The 18,741-nt window shown below is 51.8% G+C and overlaps 2 protein-coding genes across 8 annotated transcripts in view; both read right to left on the bottom strand.

The window, feature by feature from the left end:
* Phf12 (PHD finger protein 12) overlaps positions 1 to 1,380 on the bottom strand; it is a 45,992-nt gene extending 44,612 nt beyond the window's left edge. The window contains exon 1 of one of the 3 annotated variants that reach the window (XR_004388993.1): positions 548 to 1,379. Coding sequence is in view for 2 of the 3 variants with exons in the window: in XM_032911713.1 (XP_032767604.1) it covers positions 548 to 613 (66 nt within the window). In the remaining variant the exon portion in view is untranslated. Of the gene's footprint in view, positions 1 to 547 lie in introns of all 3 variants that reach the window. The other 2 variants (XM_032911713.1, XM_032911712.1) reach the window with 2 other exon arrangements.
* A 3,175-nt stretch (positions 1,381 to 4,555) lies between these two features.
* Positions 4,556 to 18,741, bottom strand: part of Sez6 (seizure related 6 homolog) — a 49,419-nt gene continuing 35,233 nt past the window's right edge. The window contains exons 5-17 of one of the 5 annotated variants that reach the window (XM_032912026.1): positions 14,791 to 14,976; positions 10,722 to 10,890; positions 10,479 to 10,645; positions 9,621 to 9,815; positions 9,261 to 9,399; positions 8,954 to 9,150; positions 8,200 to 8,394; positions 6,845 to 7,036; positions 6,567 to 6,764; positions 6,305 to 6,343; positions 5,948 to 6,065; positions 5,703 to 5,861; positions 4,556 to 5,586 (exon numbers count right to left, since the gene is read on the bottom strand). In XM_032912026.1, coding sequence (XP_032767917.1) covers positions 5,711 to 5,861; positions 5,948 to 6,065; positions 6,305 to 6,343; positions 6,567 to 6,764; positions 6,845 to 7,036; positions 8,200 to 8,394; positions 8,954 to 9,150; positions 9,261 to 9,399; positions 9,621 to 9,815; positions 10,479 to 10,645; positions 10,722 to 10,890; positions 14,791 to 14,976 — 1,946 coding nt within the window. In that variant the 3' untranslated portion in view covers positions 4,556 to 5,586; positions 5,703 to 5,710. Of the gene's footprint in view, positions 5,603 to 5,702; positions 5,862 to 5,947; positions 6,066 to 6,304; positions 6,344 to 6,566; positions 6,765 to 6,844; positions 7,037 to 8,199; positions 8,395 to 8,953; positions 9,151 to 9,260; positions 9,400 to 9,620; positions 9,816 to 10,478; positions 10,646 to 10,721; positions 10,891 to 14,790; positions 14,977 to 18,741 lie in introns of all 5 variants that reach the window. The other 4 variants (XM_032912027.1, XM_032912028.1, XM_032912029.1 and 1 more) reach the window with 4 other exon arrangements.

Raw genomic sequence — 18,741 nt, 5'->3', positions numbered from 1 at the left:
TCTTCCCCCTTTTGTCCTTCTTCCTCCCATCCAGGCTGCTTCCAGAACCTCTCGGTCCCCGGAATCAAGGGGAGCCCACCCTAACTGCGTTCCTGCAGCACAACAAGAAAAGCTCCTTCCAAATGGGGAGGATCAGGGTAGGGGGATGGGGAGAGGGTGCGCGGTTCTCTTCTCGCCACTTCCTTGTATGGACAGTGGGGGACTCCAAAGCCCGGCTCGGGAGAGGCCCGAAGCTTGGTACCCGGACGTGCAGGGGGAAAGCACAAAGGGGCCGAAAAGAAGGGGGTGGGGAGGCCTGCCGGTGCAATGAAATGGAGTGGGCTGAAGCCTCAGGGAGCGAATCGAGGGCGGCGGGTAGGTGAAACTGCTGCAAACGTCCTCAGAAGCTAAGCTCGGTCCCCCAAATTGCAAAGAGGGGAGGGAGAGACTGGGTGAGGAAGAACCCCCCCCCTTTTCCCGGCCCTCTGGCGCTTCGAGCTTAGGGCCGGCTTTGTGGGGCGGAGGTTCCCTCCTGGCACTGGGAGAAGGGGATGAGGGCCACTCTTACCTCCATCAGGCCCCCCGACGTGTCCAAGTCGTACACGATCGTCTTGGTCTCCATTTTCTCCCACATTCATCCACCTCCCGGGCTGGGCGCTCTCTGCTCCGGCCCCCCCAGCCCCGGGGGGAGGGGGGAGGAGGGGAAGAGGACACTTCTGACCCCCGGTCCCCTTCTCTCTTCCCAACACAGTTTCCGACTTCCTCGCCCTGGCTCCCCCCCACCCCCCGGCCCCCAGTCCCTGGGACGGCAGCGTCCTCTCCACGGGCCGTGAGAGGGGAGCAACCCCTCAGCCCCGGCCCGGCGGCTGGTTGCACAGTGGATCTCGGCTCCGGGGGTCAGGCCTTGGCGGGGCCTAGGCCCACAGGCTAAAGCTGGCTCTGGCGACCGCTGGTCCGGCCGGGAAGGCTAGCGGGCGCTGCCATCCCTGGGTTGGGGGACCGGAGGGGGGGTGAGAGGTTAGGTGAGGTTGTGGTTCGTGAGGTGACTCTGGGGAGGATGATGGGGGGTGGTCCCCGGGCTCCGCCTCTCGCCGCCGCTGCCGTCTGCGTCCCGGCTGCCGCGCACTTGGCGCAAACTTACCGCGAGCGCCCGCAAAGCCACCCGCGCAGGCGCCCCGGGATCGCCGCTCGCCGCGCGCAACCGCAGTGACAGCCGGCGGCCTGGCTCCCGCGCAGCCGCGGTGATGGGGTACCCCCCAGCGCGCAGCCGCGCTGGCATTCGCCTGGAGCCCAGAAGCACCGCCTTTCTGCCGTGCGCCAGCGTACTGCGATTAAAGGGCGGAACCTGAGGCCTCGCTTAGGCGCTTGGGAAAGAGCGTAGGGGTCATGGCGCAGCCGCAGAAACTTGAAGAGGCTTCACCCATTGGTGTTTGTGTGCAGACCACGGTCTCTGGTCCCGCGCAGGCGTGTTGGATTGCCACCCCCGTCCCTTAACACACCCGCTTCACGCGCAGGCGTATTGTACCTGGCGGCCTGCACAAAAAAAGCTTCTCCTTTCGCCATTTTGGTAATGAGATTTGGGCTACCATGCCCTTGGAGTTCTCAGTCACAACCAAGGAGGAGTATGTGATTGTTGTATGGAGCTAATAGGCTTTCGATTGCAGCAGTACTCATATGGATGGTGTAGTGAACTGTATGGCTCCAGTGTCAGGTGTGTCTGGACTAGGCCGACATATTGGTAAAGAGAAAAAAAATTGCGACAAAAAAAAAAAGACACTTTTGGTGGCAGATTGGACGGCTGCTATTTCCACTTAATTTCCACTATCTGCACCTAATTTTAGCAGGAGCATTGCTGCCTTGGGTCCTGATGGAACCAAGGGTAATTCAACCTGCCTGTTACCACCCTCTCTTAACCACTGTCCCTGAAAACTACTCTTAAAGAGGAAGTCAAAAGCCCAAACAGTCCGTAATCCTGACAACGCCCAGGTACCTGCCTACAGCTGACTTCAACCCCCATCTTGCAACGCGCAGTGTTCAAAGGGTGAACGGGAACACATTGCACTCTGGGAGTAAGAACCGCGATGGAACTCATCGATTGTGGGAGTTGTAGTTCCGCGTGCAGGCGCCGCACAGTACTGCAGGATGTATTGGGGGAAAAGCTTGCCGGGAAAAGATACTTTTGAGAGCTACCGTATTGCATACTGGGATTTGTAGTTTGAACCCCTCACCTCGACTTCTGAGCAGTAAGACACGCTTCTCTTTGGGTGTACGCTGTTATCCCGTTGTTATCACTTTCCAATGTGGACAGATACACTGCCTAATTGTGAATGAATGAACCCCACTAGGCATTAACATTGGTGACATGTAGCTATGTCCTGCCCTTTCTTCCGTTCATTCTATTAAAACAGTCAAATTCTGCAGCCCTATCTGGCCTAGAACTTGCTATGTAGACTAGATTGGCCATGAACTCACAGAAATCTGCCTCTGCCTCCGGTCCCATTACTGGGATCAACGTGCACTACTTACTACGCCTAGCATCCCCTAAACTCATTTTTCTGTTACTGCACACATCATTCTCAGACCCATAAAACTGGGAAGGACTTAGAGACTATTTGATTGAAACTCTTCATTTCCAGATACACAGAGTGGAGCGTCAGTTTGCTTAGGCTGCATATTGAGTTTATAGCAAACCTTAAAAAGGAAACATTTCTTGATTCACAAGTCAGACTTTGGTCCCTACACCGTGTTTACTGTCTCTGAGGAACTGTTGCTCCTCCTTTAGGACAGTCAGGACTGTAAATAAAAAAGAACATAAATATATGTGTGAAGTTTTAGCGCTCTGTGAAGTTTTAGTGCCTCTCTCTCACACACACACACACGCACACACACACACACACACACGTACGCGCGTGCGTGCGTGCGTGCATGAGAGAGAGAGAGAGAGAGAGAGAGAGAGAGAGAGAGAGAGAGAGACTTTGCATTTCTCCAGTGGCCCTCCCTTGGTGCCTAGAAAGAATAATGTCATGGGGGAAGTGGAGATTGCCATGCAAATTGACTGGTCTTCCATCGCTGTGGCCAAAAATAGACTAGCAGCTATAGGACAATGATGTGTGTCTCAGAGAGGGCTGAAGGGAAGAGGCCAGGCTTTATGCTTCCTTCATGCTACATAACCTCAGAAGTTGGAACCTCACATGCCCTCTTTCACTGGCTTCTTCCCTACTATCCAGAGCATAGCTATGCTGCTGTCAGCCTGGAGGTATTACTGTGCAAAGAAGTAAGCCACTGGCCTATGCCCAGTGAGAAAGACTTTGCTTTGATCAACACACCCATTGCAGCTGAAAACAGGAGCGGCCAGTAGGCTAGTGAGGAGAATGAGAGTTGGCTCTAGTGACAGGTGCCAGAGGTACAAATCACTCCACACACCCTTCTTTTGGGTGAGGATGAGGTCAGCCCAGTCGGGGCAGGACTTGGTGCCACCTTGGAGAGCTCCAGCTCAGCGTATTAAAGGGGACTTCAAGAAAGAGCTGATGGGATGGAAATGCCTTTGGAAGCGACCTCTTGTGGTCCATCTAGGCACTGCACTATAAATGAACTGGAACCCCTGACTTGTGCTATACAGTGGCTAGCGGGAATTTTACAGCTTCCAAGTGCCGTAATTTTCTGTTGTCTGCTGCTGGGAAGATATTTTCATCTCAGAAGGCTTTAGGGGACATAGGGTAGGGGCAAATTTAAGTATATCCTTGCCAGTCACTTTAAAATCTGTATCTCTACCTCAAGTGCGGAAATTAAGGGCATGTGTCACCACCACCCAGCTATTTTTAAAGATTATAACATAATTACATCACTTCCCCCTTCCTTTTTCTCCTTCCAACTCCCCCATATACTCTTTTCCTGCCCCTTTTCAAATTTATGGCATCTTTTAAAATTAATCGTCACATACGTATGTGAATATATGTATGTATACACACATTTCTAAATACCTAAGGACAACCTGCTCAGTCTTTATAATGTTGCTTGCACGCATGCTTTCAGCAGCCCCTTTAAAGACCCCATGGGCAGGGCTCTAGCCTGTCTTAGGGACCTCTGAGCTGCCCATCCCTCCTGCTCACAATCTCCATGTTCTCTGAGGCCAAGACAAGCTAGCCTTATGTACAAGGGTTCACTCTACGGTTCTGATTCCAATCCCTCGAGCTTCACTTGACAGGAAAAGTGGACAGGGCAGTGCATGCTACCTCAGGCTGGTCAGCAATCCAGCAGCACTAATAGGGGCTTGGGAATGGGCTGCCGTATGACTCTAGCCCTGGCAAAGAGGACGAAATGAGACCTTGGGGCTGGGGAGCACCTGAGTTGCTGAGTTCCCACGTCCCTACAGCATTCGCCACTCTTGTCTCACCTGCCATCTGTAGCACTAATGTCTTTGGGGGCAGTGTTACCTAGTTAACTGCATATAACATTTTTTCTCTCATAACATCTGGGCATGATTGATTGATACGTCCAGCAGGTCTTGGTGTGCCGAGGTCCACATCACATTCATCTACTACCTCCCCTCCCTCCAAGAAATCACCACTCACACTGCTTGACTTTTTTTTTTCCAAAACACCATTTTAATAAGGAAACAACAGAAATAAAAGATTGTTCTCTGGCTGGAGCCCAGACCCCATATAATACATCATATGTACAAAGTGACCTTCGGTCCAGACTGAGATTCCTCCTGGGGATTTTTGACTTCTGTTCTGTGCCACATTCCTGGGTCCTTGGACATCTGCTCATCTCCAGAATGTACCTGCCCTCTCCTGGCATGCCATAACATAGTGGCAGGAAGGGGGAACATCATAAGTGGCTTAGATGAGGCATAGGTGGGAAAAGGGACATTTGTAACAGCCAGATAATTTCAAGGAAGGGCTTTCCCTCCTCAGGGTAGAGGGATGCCAGGGAGCCATAGGGTGTCCTGCTTTGGTGTGGAGCATGGGTATCCAGTGAGGCCCAACCTGAGCTTGGGATAGAGTCCCTGAACCTTTTAGAATGCCTTAAAGTCATCACCTCCCCAGGACAGGGCAGAAGGCTTAACTGTCCTATTCTAAGCCTTTAGAGAGGAACTAAAAACCTCCCTGAGGGGCTGGTGTTGGTATGCCAGGACTTCCAAGAGGTCACAGTTGAGAACAATTTCGACCTCTACCTCTGGTGCTGGCCCTGTGAGAGGCACCCTGCTGTCAAGTCAGCTCTTCTGGAGTCCTTGCATGCCAGGGCTGGATGGTGGCTATGTGTAAAACGTGCCCCTTCTCTGCCTGCAACTTCCAGGGCTGGAGGTCCAGGGCAAAAGAGAAGCAGAATGTTGGCTGCTGGTAATGTGCACCAGCTATGTTCTACCTGAGGCACGCACCCCCAAATCCAAAGAAGGGCCCTAAGTGGGCAGTGGTGCCAAGAAAAGAGGTCACTGTGGGCATTGCAGGCGGGGAAGGGGTCGGTGGTGTCTCTTCCCAGGCGGTATGTACAGGAGGTGAGGGACAGCAGAGAGCCGGGAGCCCTGCCGCCGGCTTGTGATGCAGGACTGCATATGCATCCCCAGGCTGCTCCCACCTAGATGGAAACTTCATATTCTCTCGTCTCCTGCAAAGGAAAGAGACTGCGGGGAGTTGGAAACTTGTAGAAGATTCGTCGAGCCCGAATCCACCTTCCCAAGGCAAAGGGGAAAGGTCTGGCAGACCTTGGGCAGGCATACCCACCCAAGGGGTCAAAGAACGAGTCCTGAAGAGGTATCTAGGCCAACATGGATACTCACTCCGGTCTCATAAGTTGGATTGTCAAATGCTGACTCTACCGTGATACGGTTATAGGGGCGAGGATGAGTTCCGGGAAGCTGCAGAGGACTTTTCCCCTGGAGTCTGTGGGGGACAGAGGAGCCTTTGAGTCAGGAGTACAGGCCGGGGTTGAGCTGGGCATGCAGAAAAGGAAGAAAAGCCAGACTCGCCTGGAGAAATAGAGGTACACTCCTCCCACCAGCAACACCATGGCCACCAATGGTAGAAAGATGGCAGCTGCCATGTGGGCAGCATCCAGGGCACTGGAGGTGGCAGGTGCCTTGGCAACTGAAAGCAAAGGGTGGACTGGCTTAGAGTTGTTGTCCCCATTCCTTGGAGCCTATGTCCCCTCCCTTCTTAAAGACATTCAGAGACCAGCTCCCATTAGCTGGCTATGGTAGATAAGAAACTCAATGCCCCGATAGGTCCAACTGCTCTTTCTCTGTCTTTCGTTTATGGCAACCCATGGCCTGGGGGCCGTAAGAACCAGGGAACCATATATCCGGCTCTCAAGCATGGGGACTCACCATCCAGGCTACGGCCGTTGTAGAACCCATCCAGAGAAGCTAGAACAAGAGGGGAGGGCCAAGGGCAGTGGGTGAGCCTAATGGGTCAGACCATCAATGCAGGGAGCACAGAAGTGGGCTGATCATGGGGAGGATTTGACCAGGGAGAGCCTACCCCTGCATTGTCTTGGTGATGTTAAATCAGAGACTAGCAAAGAAGGGGAACGGGAAGGGGCCACAGGCAGGGGGTGGGGGGGATGTTTCAGGGAGTGGTAGCACTTACCAGCCCTACAGATGGGTGGGGGATCACTCCAATGTGAGGGGTGTCCAGGCACGCATTTGATGCTGGCCTGGCCCTTCAGCACATAACCAGGGGCACAGGAGAAGTGAATGGTGGCCCCTGCTGGGTGGAGCCTCTTCTCAGGGCTGCGGGCACCATTCTCAGGGGCACTGAGACCATGACATGGTTTGAACTGTTCCACTGCAAGGCAGGCAGATTCAGTGAAGGTGTCAGGTTTTTCTCCTACTACAGGTTCCCCCTCCTGCCTACTGTACACTTACAGAGACACTTGGGGGCCCTGTCACTCCACTTGGGACTGCCCGCTTGACGATCATGGCAGGTAAGGATGGCGCTACCCGTGAGCACAAAACCCTGGTCACAGATATACTGCACAGTTGCTCCCACAGGAAACTTGAGGCTGGATATGAGGCGTCGGCTGTGCTCCACATCCCCTGGGTCATGGCAGGATGTCACTACGAATGGAAAAAGCAGGGCAGGCTCAGCGTCTGGGGCCACAGCTCAGTCAGTAGGAGTGCTGCCGAAGAGTTCATGAAACCCTGGGTCTAATGGACAGCACTGCATAACCCAGCCTGGTGGTGCGTGCTGTAATCCCAGCACTCCAGAAGGTGGATGTAATCCTCCTAAGAAAGTGGAGGCAGGAGGATCAGAAATTCAAGGTAATCCTCAGCTTCATAGGAGCTTCAGGCTAGAAACACTATCAGAGACAGAGTGAGAGCAAGGGGCGGGGTGGGGGAGAGGAAGAGAGCGAGGGGGTGGGGAGGAAGATCCGTTCACTCTGGCTTTATGAGCGTTACAGGACAGCGAACACCAGACTGTAGGGGTTTACTCTGGCTTCTCTTTTGGCAGCACTGGGACAGGTAGTGCTCTACCATGGAGCTACATCCTCAGGCCTCAGGTCTTTCACTTTTTTTTTCTCTTTTTTCTTTTTTTCGGAGCTGGGGACCAAACCCAGGGTCTTGCGCTTGCTAAGCAAGCGCTCTACCGCTGAGCTAAATCCCCAACCCCAAGGTCTTTCACTTTTTAAATTGTGTGTGTGCGTGTGTGCATGTGTGCGTGTGTGTGTGTGTGTGTGTGTGTGTGTGTGTGTGTTTCATATGCACTGCATACATTTATATACTCATTAAGGCTAGAAGAGGGTGTTGGAATTGGCTAAGGAGACTATGAGCTACCTGATGTGGGTGCTGGGAACCAAACCTCTTCTGCAAGAGCAGTAAGAGCTCTCGGCCATTCAGCCCCCTTTTTTGAAGATAAATGTCTCACACTATACCTCAGGCAATCTTCCAACTCCTGACCCTCTTGCCTCAGCTCCTGAATGCTAAAATGACAGGCGTGTGACACACCATACCTGACTGTGTCTACCCTCTGGCTGATGTATCCTTTCCCCCACTTGTTAAGGTCAACAAAGTCATTAATTACTGGTCACCATCCAGCCAGGAGATGCTTGTAGTACTTATCTAGAAGTCCTGTGACAATGGATCATCCCATTTCACAGATAAGGAAACTGAGGGACAAGTTAGAAAAACAAGGTTGCTAGCAGAAACAGGACCAGTGCTAGATTTTTCTCTCAGAACCCAGGAGGCAGACTGGGAGGGACCACAGGGACAGGCAGACTCACCTCTCTGGCATGAAGGCAGGTCCTCACTCCAGCTCAGGTCCCATTGGCACATGAGAATACTGGATCCCACCACCTGGTAACCGGGGTAGCACTGATAGGTGACCACCGTGCCATGCACCAGCTCAGGCTGTGATGGGTTCTTCCAGCCGTTGGGGATCTCGGGAAGCTCTGGACATGTGTCATTGCGGGGCACCTCTGGAGACACAGAAGCAGGGAGATGCAGCTTCTTGGCCAGCACCAAAGCGACTGCTAGTGCCGACCCTAAGGTTCCTTTGGTTCTTGTAGATTATCCCGGACCTAGACTGGCCTGGAGAGGCCATCATCTCTTCTCAAGCCCCACCCCCATGCTCTTCCCCCGTCTCCACCCCCACCCCCAATCTCCAAGGTTCCAGGATTGTCATCTTGGCTTTGGCTCTACGTTCAGAATCACTTGTCACTTCCTCAGGCCTTTGAGATGAGCAAAACAGGATGAGGGAAATCATTTCTGTTCAAGACCGGTGGAAAGGCAGGCAGGCACCCACACTTTTCTGTAGTTCCCTGTTTTTTTTTTTGTTTTTGTTTTTGTTTTTTTTTTAAGGAAGTCCCTCTAGACTTCCTCCCTAGAGCTTTCTTGCTCTAACCAAATACTCCTGGTGATACATGGCGCCTTCTCAGATTCCCCGTGCCTGACGGCATCCAGACTCCTCATTGTCCTGCACCGTTTGTCTTGTCATGATTTGGGGTCTACAATCCAAGTCAGAAAGCACAAGCTCACCAAAGAAGTGGATGACAAATCCTTGCTGGTATCCCAGCGCCGACGTCCCAGGGTCTGACTGGAACTGAATGGTGACATCAGCCATGGAGGTAAAGAGCTTGAAGTGGCCACGGGGCCCTGAGTATTGGCCCAGGACCCGGGCTGTCAGGTCATCCCCATCGTAGAAGGTCAGTACATCCCCAGAGCCTATGCGCAGCCTGTAGAAGGGGAGGATCAGAGCGGGAGGGGCTGGGGGAGGGGCCGAGATGGGCTGGACTAGAGGCGTCCCCAGCCTCTGGAGCCGGCTCGCCTGACCCGAGGCACTCACACTCGGATGTCCAGCATGATGCGCTTGTCCTCCTCCACATGCACACCCCAGATGCAGTCCTGCCCTCGGCCATAAGGCTCCGGCCAGTTTGGAGAGAGCACCACGCCTGCAGAGTCTGTGATCTCCCCGCTGCACACGGCTGCAAGGAAGGGGAGCCCAGGGAAGGCGCGTCCTCTCCAATATGGTGTTCTAGGGCTTTCACCTGCCCACAGGAGTACCCACCCACTGCTGGGGGACCCCACCTCCTCCCTCTAGGAGAAATATCAATCACACTCAGCAGGGCCTCTGGCCCTGGTTCTGTGGCTGGCCCCTATACCCTGCTTGTTGCCCTGGCAGACCCACCCACCGGTGCCTGCTGACCTCGGCAGGCTGGTTCTGTCTCATTCCACTGGGGGTCACGGAGGTCGACGCATTCGATGATGATGGAGCCCTGCTCCAGGGTGTAGCCAGGGTCACAGCTGAACTCCACAGTCGTACCCACAGGGTAGGACGGTGCGCTGCTGCTGAAGTTACCGTATTTGACAAAGGGCTCATAGCAATGTCCTTGCTGGAAGGCTGTGAAGCACAGGACCCAGCCCAGCTCAGCCTCTCCTGAGCAGGCCAGAGGACAGGCGTTTTTCTATTTCTTTCCTCATGGCCTTTCTTTCTCAGGGCAAAATGTATGTCTTGAGCTTGGAACAGGAGGCAGGGGAACCGGACATCCAACCCTGTTTTGGTCAGGAAGCCGTATTGAATCACCATTGTTTCCTTGTTGGCTAGTTTAGTGCTTAGTATACAGAAGGTGCTCAATAATTTTTTTGATGAGTTAATGAACCACACATATGCATGTGGGTCCAGAGAACCTATTACAGCAGCAGTTTTTCCTCTAAGTATTGAGGCCGACTTAACTTTTTTTTTTTTTTTTTTTTTTTTTTGGTTCTTTTTTTTTTCGAGCTGGGGACCAACCCAGGACCTTGCGCTTCCCTAGGTAAGGGCTCTACCACTGAGCTAAATCCCCAACCCCTCCGACTTAACTTTCTTAAAACCCAGAGAATTCATTCTCTTGGGCCAGAAATCTGTGACCCAGGCAAAGGATGGGACGGGGATCTGGGATGGGTTTGGGTGGTGGTGAGGGGAGGGGCGGGTCCCACACTTGGAAGGAGCGACAGAATGCAGGCAGAAAGGGGAAAGATACGGGAGAAAGAGCCTGGCGGGTCGGTTAGGCTCCAGCAGACTCACCCTCATAGCGCAGTGCCATGCCTGCGGCTGCCCCGCTGCTGTCAGTACTGAACTCCACGAAGAAGTGTCTGCCAGAACTGAGCAGGCCCTCAATGGGCAGGTACTCCACCTCATAGGAGTCGTACACTGGCGGGGCCTCCACGTTATTCCCGTTACGGATGATGAGCCTGAGGCAGGAGACAGGCAGCTATGTGGTCGGGATGCTCTGGACAGGTACGCCCATCCAGGCAGGACAGCCCTCACCTGTCATCATCTTCTGCCAGGGAGACCTTTTCAAAGTGCAGGTGCAGCCGCTGGCTCTCGGGGGCTTCTAGCAACCAGTGGCAGGTGAGGTTGTTGCTGTAGTTCCCGGGAAAGCCAGGAGAGACAATGCGGCCAGTGGTGGCATTCCGAATCACTCCTCCACAAGCAGCTGTGGGTGGCAGTGGACTTACGCTTGGTCTCTGCTCTTATTCTAAGCAGCCTCCAAAACCTCTTCCCTACTCAGCCCCGTACCCTCTACATGGACAATAGGGACTTGGCCTGGACGCCATTTTTGCTGTGGTGGCTCTGAAGGCTACGCTTGCAGCTTTAACTCTGCAGCAGCAAGCAGCTCAAACTTCAGAAGCCCACCCGCTGACCGTCCACATCTCAGAGGCTCTGCGTGCCGCTCTCTGGACTGTAGGCGGTTGTGACTGCCTGGTTACGTGGCTGCTGGCAAGCCTTTCTCCCTTCTACTGACAGGCTCTGGATTCACCAAGCTGACTTTGTTAACACTCATATCTAGACACTGATTTCCTTTTTTCTCCTTTTAAAAGACTATATATATGTATATATATACTATTATATTACATATAATATATGCAATATTATATATATAACTCCAGGGAGCCCATGCTGGCCTTGAACTCAGTGGATGATGTCCTGAACTCCTGATCCTTCTGACTCCATCGTTCGAGTACTAAGATTATAGGCTCGTTCTTTTTTTTTTTTTTTTTTTTTTCGAGCTGGGGACCGAACCCAGGGCCTTGCGCTTGCTAGGCAGCGCTCTACCACTGAGCTAAATCCCCAACCCCGGCTCGTTCTTTTATACACGGCTTCTTCCTCTTTTTTCTTCTTTTTCCTTCCTTTTCTTTTTATGTTTTGTTTTGTTTCTTGTCTTTGAGATAGGCATTTACTATGAAGTCCTGGCCTGGAACTTGCTATGTAGACCAGGCTAGCCTCAAAGTCAAAGATCCACCTGTTTCTGCCACCTGAGTGCTGGATTAAAATGTACGTGCCACCACACCTGGCCTTTTGTTTCTGAAACAGGCTCTTCCCGTGTAGCCCAGTCTAGCTTGGAACTTGCAGTCCCCTTGCTTAGCCCCTGGAGCGCTGAGATGACACCATGATATTACCATGCCTTGTTATTTCTGTAGAACTAGTTTTCTGCCTTGCCTAGCATGATAACAGACCTTGGATTTGAACTCCCAGAACACAAAACAGAAAGTCCGTTATCTGTTTGGGTTCGTCCCTTAACTAGGACCTCCTTGGGACAGAGGTTGTGCCTTTCAGGGCCGACTTAGAGTTGGTTTTCAATGTTGGATGAGTTAAATGAATGCATGAATGTGGAAAGAAAGCAGGACCAATCAGGGATGATTCACACCTTGGCAGACTGGGGGCCTCAGACACCTTCTGCAGTAGCTCTCCAGGCATTACTACCCTGCCATTCTTTGATTGACTGCTGCCTTGTAATGCAAGAAAGACTGGGCTGCTCCTCTGGGCCCAACAGTGAGGGTTTCTGGAATTCATAGAAGGTGAATGGGCCCGGGAGGGGACCTGAAGCAGGAAGCTGGGTTCCAGGCAGTTCTTGTTATTCTCAGATGAACACAGTTCTGCTCTCAGAGGCCACACTACCAATGCCCACACAGAACACTGTTGCCCCAAAGGCTCCCAATGACAGAAGAGTAGAATCTAGATCTTGGGGCCCAGGATGAGTTTTGTCTCTCTATGGAGGAGCAATCTAACTTTCTGTTTGGTCTCAGCATGGAGCTGGTTTTCAAATAGAAACCCATGCCATCTTTGACTTGGAATCACCCAGGCCTTCTCTATTGCCCCAGAGATGGGGTTCAACCCAGTATGACCTGGATCCTCTCTTTTGATTTTCAGTCTTCCCTTCCTGAAATCTTCAGGCATACTTACTAGATCATGCTGCTTCTGTATGCCTCCACACAGAATTCACCAAACTGCCCTGAGCTGACGTTTCTGGAAGTGCTCCTGGCCGTGTCTGTGGGAAGCCCTCCAGGTCTCCTAAGTGTGAAACTGACCTCCCTGGCCCGTATGCCTGCCGCACTGAACCACCCCATCCCAGTGTTGTCTACATTAAGCCACTGTCCAGCCTCCCCACTAGATGGAGGCAAGAGAGCATGCCTATCTAAGCTGGGTGACCAGCTAGGAAAAATATAAAAGGAAATATGGCTCAAAAGCCAAAGTGTCGGGCTGGAGAGATGGCTCAGTGGTTAAGAGCACTGACTGCTCTTCCAGAGGTCCTGAGCTCAAATCCCAGCAACCACATGGTGGCTCACAACCATCTGTAATGAGATCTGATGTCCTCTTCTGGTGTGTCTGGAGATAGCTACGGTGTACTTATATATGGTAAATAAATAAATCTTTAAAAAAAAAAAGCCAAAGTGTCTAATCCTCCAAAGGACGAAAAGGACAAGTTGTCTGTCATGTGGCGAAGCCGACACTTCCTCCACAAGCCTTCTGCGTTTTTAGCCATCTCAGACCTTTTAATCTCCAGGAACCAGAACTCAGGTCCCTGTTCACTCAGCCTGCCTCTCTCATCCGTGTCTCTGAACTTCCCTCCTCTCCATTCACAGAATCACTGCCCCAGAGCATATCCTCATTCCAGGATGGCTTCCCAGCCTTCAGACAACCTTTGCTGGCGGAGCAGTTGTGACTTCCTCCCCTCCCTGCTCAGAAACCTCAGCATCTGTGCACCCTGTGTCTTGTCTGGGCAGTGCAGGTCCTTCCCACTGTCTACTCCACCTGTCTGTCCCCAATGCCTTAAACACCCTGTCCTTCCTGTCCGTCACTGCTTACACTGTTCCCCACAGGGAAAGCCCAAACCTTCAGCTCTGCCCCCTCAAGGGAGCTGTCTCAATACCAATGTGGGATGAACGGTTGCTTTTTCCCAGGTCACTTCAACCTCCACGTTTGGCAAGGTCTGGCTATGGAGCTCAGGCTGGCCTAGAACTCAAACCTTTGTGCCTCAGCCTCTCAGATGCTGGGATTGCGTTGTGACCACCACATTAGCCGCTTTAAGACTCTTCCAGGTACCTTTTCCTCCCTGTTTTAGAATTAGTGACCTATGCTCTAGGTTACTCTTTTAAAAGTTACATGCAGGGCTGGAGAGGTGACTCAGTGATTAAGAGCACTGACTGCTCTTCCAAGAGGTCCTGAGTTCAATTCCCAGCAACCACATGGTGGCTCACAACCATCCGTAATGGGAGCCAATGCCCTCTTCTGGTGCATCTGAAGACAGCAACAGTGTATTCATATAAATAAAATAAATAATAATTCTTTTTTTACAAGTTACATGTCTATGAGTGTGGGCTTGTACATGTAAGTGCAATGCTTGTGGAGGCCAGAAGAGGGCGCTAGATCCTCAAGGAGTTCAGCAATTGAGAGCCTCTTGAATGTGTGCTGGGAATAGATTTTAGAACTTCTTCAAGAGCAGCAGGTGCTCCTAGCTATGGAACGATCTCTCCAGCATCTCTACGCTCCTTTCCCCTTTCCCTGAAACTGTGGAGCTCTGAGGAAATAAGCCAGGTTTGACGCATGCCTCTTCTTACCTTCTATGAATTCTGTGGTCAAGTGTCCCAGAAACCCTCACTGCTGGACCCAGACAAGCAGCCCAGCCTTGTTGGAGAAGAAAGGCAGTTTCAGGGCAGAGAGGTCAGTGTTGAACATTCCTTAGCAGTCAACCAAAGAATGACAGCGTAGTAATGCCTGGAGAGCTACTGCAGAAGGTGTCTGAGGTCACCTGTGGCCAGCGGTCTGCCAAGGCGTGAATCATCCCTGATTGGTCCTGCTTTCTCTCCACATCCATGCATTCATTTTACCCATCTAACACTGAAAACCAACTCTGAACTCGACCTGTGATGCTGACATATAATGGGTAGGTAATAAACATAGGTGGGCTCAATACCACTGAGATGTGTGACCATCTTCTGGCTTCCTTATAGAAAATAATTGAAAGTTCCAGAAAGCAATGGAGACCAGAGAATGACCCCCCTCCCACTTTGCTCCTCTCTTTGACACTGAGCCTTCCTTGTGGGGACCCACTCACCAATGCAGACAGGCTCTTGGGAATCCCAAAAGGGCTGGGTGGCATTGAGACAGGTGAGGAACCTGGCACCCTTTAGCTGGTAGCCAGTGGCACAGTGGAAGCGGGCGCTGCCTCCTGGGTGGAGGCTGGTGACAGTCACATCTCCATAGGCTGGACGCCGAGGAAAGTGGCAGCTCAGGAGATAGGCTATGAAGAGAGAATGGGTGACATTGAGGGAGGGAGGGAGAGGAGGGAGGGAGTGGGAGCAGGGGGGAGCAGCGGAAGGGGAGGGGGAGGGGAGGGGAGCGCCTGCACAGCCTGCTCCAGGTGTCTTTGGACTCAGAGGAAGCACTGGAAGTCCCACAGAAGCATCCCATTTGTTCCCTCCTAGAGGTCAGTGGGGGTTGGTTATCAGAACAGCAGAGAACTGGAGGCTGGAGACCGGGGTTCCTATCCAAGCCCAATAACACTTAAGCTTTCTCTGAGTGTTTTTACCCCATCCCCGCCCAATCCCGAGTGCTGCCACTGACTCTGTAGCCCTGGCTGTCCTGGAACTTGGATCTACAAATCAGGCTACTCCGAACTCCGAGATCCACTTGCCTCTTCTTTCCATGTGCTGGGATTAAGGGTTCACCATACCTGCTATTTCCTTACTTCTTAAATAAGACTGGAAATGCTTGTCAGGTATGGCTGGTGCACCTGTAATCTCTGGGGTTGAGGCCAGAGGGTTCTGAGTTCAAGGTCAGGCTGGGCTACGTAGTAAGACCATGTCTTATTTATTTATTTATTTATTTATTTATTTATTTATTTATATTTTAATGTATGAGTGCTCTGCTGCATATATACCCACATGCCAGAAGAGGGCATCAGATCTCAGTACAGATGGTCGTGAGTCACCATGTGGTTGCTGGGAATTGAACTCAGGACCTCTGGAAGAGCAGTCAGCGCTCTTAACCACTGAGCCATCTCTCCAGCCCCGTCTTTTTTTTTTTTTTTAAGGTTTATTTATTTATTATGTGTATAGCATCCTGCCTGCATGCACACTTGCAGGTCAGACGATCCCATTACAGATGGTTGTGAGCCACCATGTGGTTGCTGGGATTTGAACTCAAGACCTCTAGAAGAGCAGACAGTGCTCTTAACCGCTGAGCCATCTCTCCAGCCCAAGACCATGTCTTAAAAACAACGGAACAGTTAAACCAAAAACCATACAGAAGCTGGCAGATCTCTGGCACCAAGATGATTACAAATCTATAAGTCTGGGTGTATACATATTAACTCAGTGGTAGAGTGTCCCCCTGTGTTTGAACCTCAGTGCTAAAAGGAAAAATATCATGGATGACTTGTAGACGTTATTTTTCCTGTAGGAAACAAACACAAATTTCAGAAGGAGAGACTGAAGTCAGACAGTGAAGCTGGCCTCAGTGTCCTCCAGTAGCAGCGGCAAAGGCCTCTTCGTTTGCTTTTATTTTTGAAACTATAATATAATGATATCGTTTTTCTCTTCCTTTTCCCCACACAAGCCCTCCCACACAAGCCCTCCCACATACCCACTCCTTACTCGCTCTCAAAGGTATGGCCTCCTTTTTTGTTCTGTTTTGTTTTGTTTCTTTTCTTTGGAGCTGGGGACCGAACCCAGGGCCTTGCCCTTGCTAGGCAAGCGCTCTACCACTGAGCTAAATCCCAACCCCTGCCTCCTTTTTTATTAGTGATTGCATGCATGACCTGCTCAGTCTGTATAATATTACCCATGTGAGTGTTTTCAGGGCTGACCACTAGCTATTGGATAACTGACTGCTGGGCTCTTCTCGGAGGAAGACGACTTCTCTTGATCTCAGCATTCCTTAGCAGGTCTTTCTAAGGGGTCTTCGCCCTAGCCACTTTGGCATATCTATAGTTGTCCTTGTTCAGCTCGTGTTTAGGCGGTCATGTTGGTGAGACTTTATTAGGGTAGCTTTTGACATTACTGAGAAACACGGTCAGTAGGTCAGCAAACGACTTTTAAAGACAGTGGGAGGGGTTCGAGAAAGTCACGCTCTCTTGGAAAACGACGTGGATTGGCCACTCTGCTTTCGGAGTTGTAATACCACCTATGACCACATAGCGGCAGCAAATCCCATAAAATTGCCGGGTAAACCCCAACCCTTAGGCTAAGCCCCAGAAATAGCTTATTAAGGGAGAGTCTGGCTTGGGTCTAAGAGGTGGGTAGAATGCCCGGAGCTGACAAGGAGAAAAATAGAAAGAAGGTGTGGCTGTGCCTCTGTGTGCCTTTATGTGAACAGAGAAAGGGGTTGCCTTGGGGCAGATGAACTACCAAAGCTTGACTTGCCTGTGACTCAGTTTTGAGGCCTTTCCCACCTGTCGTATTCCTAGTTGCTATGTGAAAAAAAGTAGAGAGTTTGAGGGTTTGACTAATAAGACGCTAGTTGCGATTAGCCAGTGGAGAGGGCAGTGTTTAGGAGATGGGTTCTGGGGTCAGGGTTTAAATGCGGACTATGCTACTTGCTCTGACACCGTGGGCAAATTACTTCTTTGCTCCGTGCCTCAATGTCTTTGTTTAACCAGTGATTTAAGGTATATGCTCCAACGCTGCAGAGGTTAAGTGAGAGGCCATATGTGCAGTGCCTGGCACAAAGCACACACCTACCTCTGCCCCCTCCCCCTGCCCCCTCCAAGCTGCCTTAATGTTTGCAGTCGTGAGTGCTAACATCTTACATTTGCTGCGTTTTCTAGTTCCTAAAGAGCTCCTTCTCACCTGGTACCCATAATACACTTGGAAGAAAGAAGGTAGGGTAGGGGCTACTAATCCATTAAAGATAAAGAAAGCAGAGGTTGGGAGAGCCTCTGTACCCTTGTCATACTGTAAAAGTATGGTAGGGTAGGGATTTGAGTTCCTGGCTCCCAAGGCCCTCTGCTTCCTACCTGGCCCCAGTTAATATGGAATCCTGGCCTGAGGAGTCAGAGAAACCCGAGAGTAACAGACAAGGCTGGCCTTGGAGCTGGTTCAGCACCGTCATTCACCCTCCCTAGGCTAGGCTAGGGAGGACTATACCCAGCCGGGGTTTGGGATGAGGAGCTGTCTCCCTGGGAGCCATAGGCCAGGTGTCAGACTCAGCACCTGTCCTGTCATCTTCCCTGCGAGTCCCAGCACAGCCTGGGAAGGGAGTGGGCTGGAATGATGTGAAAGCAGGGGGCTGGTGGTAGCATCGAGAGGCGCCCCCAGACTCCATCACGGGTAAGTGCCACTTCCCAAGATGAGCTTCCTCCAATTGCCATGACAACCAACCGTTCCCAGGGAGTCTGCACCACCACAATCTGTTGAGTTATTTTCTTGCTGGCGGCTGTTTCTGGAGCCAGCTCCAGGGCCAGAATGCTTGGATGAAGGAGGGAGGGGCGCGTCAGGCACTCTGACTCTCCACCCGGACTGGGTCCAGGCCAGAGGAATCTATCCGGCCACCGGCCTGTGTGGAAGCTCACAACTGTGACTTCCTCCATCGGCCTGGACAGTGCCTGCACAGGCATGGGAACCCAGGCCCTCCCTCACTCTCCTGGCACCCTCTTCCTCCAGCCCACGAGAAATGCCCGTGAACACACGCTCCCCCTGTTCCCATCTCTGGGATCAGGGCTAATTACAGTCTATAATTAGGGGAATTACACTCATTAAGGAAAGAGCTGATCATTGACAAAAACTGGGCAGAGGAGGGAGGGCTGCTGGGACAAAGAGCAGGAGTGGGCCAGCTCTCCCAGTCTCTCCTCGGGATCTGCTCCCCCGTGCTAGGCCTCTGGCCCTGTTGCATTCTCCCACCTTTGTCTGGTAGCACAAAGAGGGAACTGGAGTTTTGTGCAAAGGAATTTGCAGCAAGAGAAAAGGTTACTGTGGCATGAAATTATGCCTGCTGCTCACGAGGATTGATGAGTCATTAGGGAGGATGGAGGGGCCGCCCAGATGGTCATCCCTGCCCGGGCGGGGAC

Source organism: Rattus rattus, chromosome 9 (genome assembly GCF_011064425.1).
Source record: "Rattus rattus isolate New Zealand chromosome 9, Rrattus_CSIRO_v1, whole genome shotgun sequence".
In the NCBI taxonomy this organism is placed as follows: domain Eukaryota; kingdom Metazoa; phylum Chordata; class Mammalia; order Rodentia; family Muridae; genus Rattus; species Rattus rattus.
This window is presented reverse-complemented; position numbering and strand designations above follow the sequence as displayed.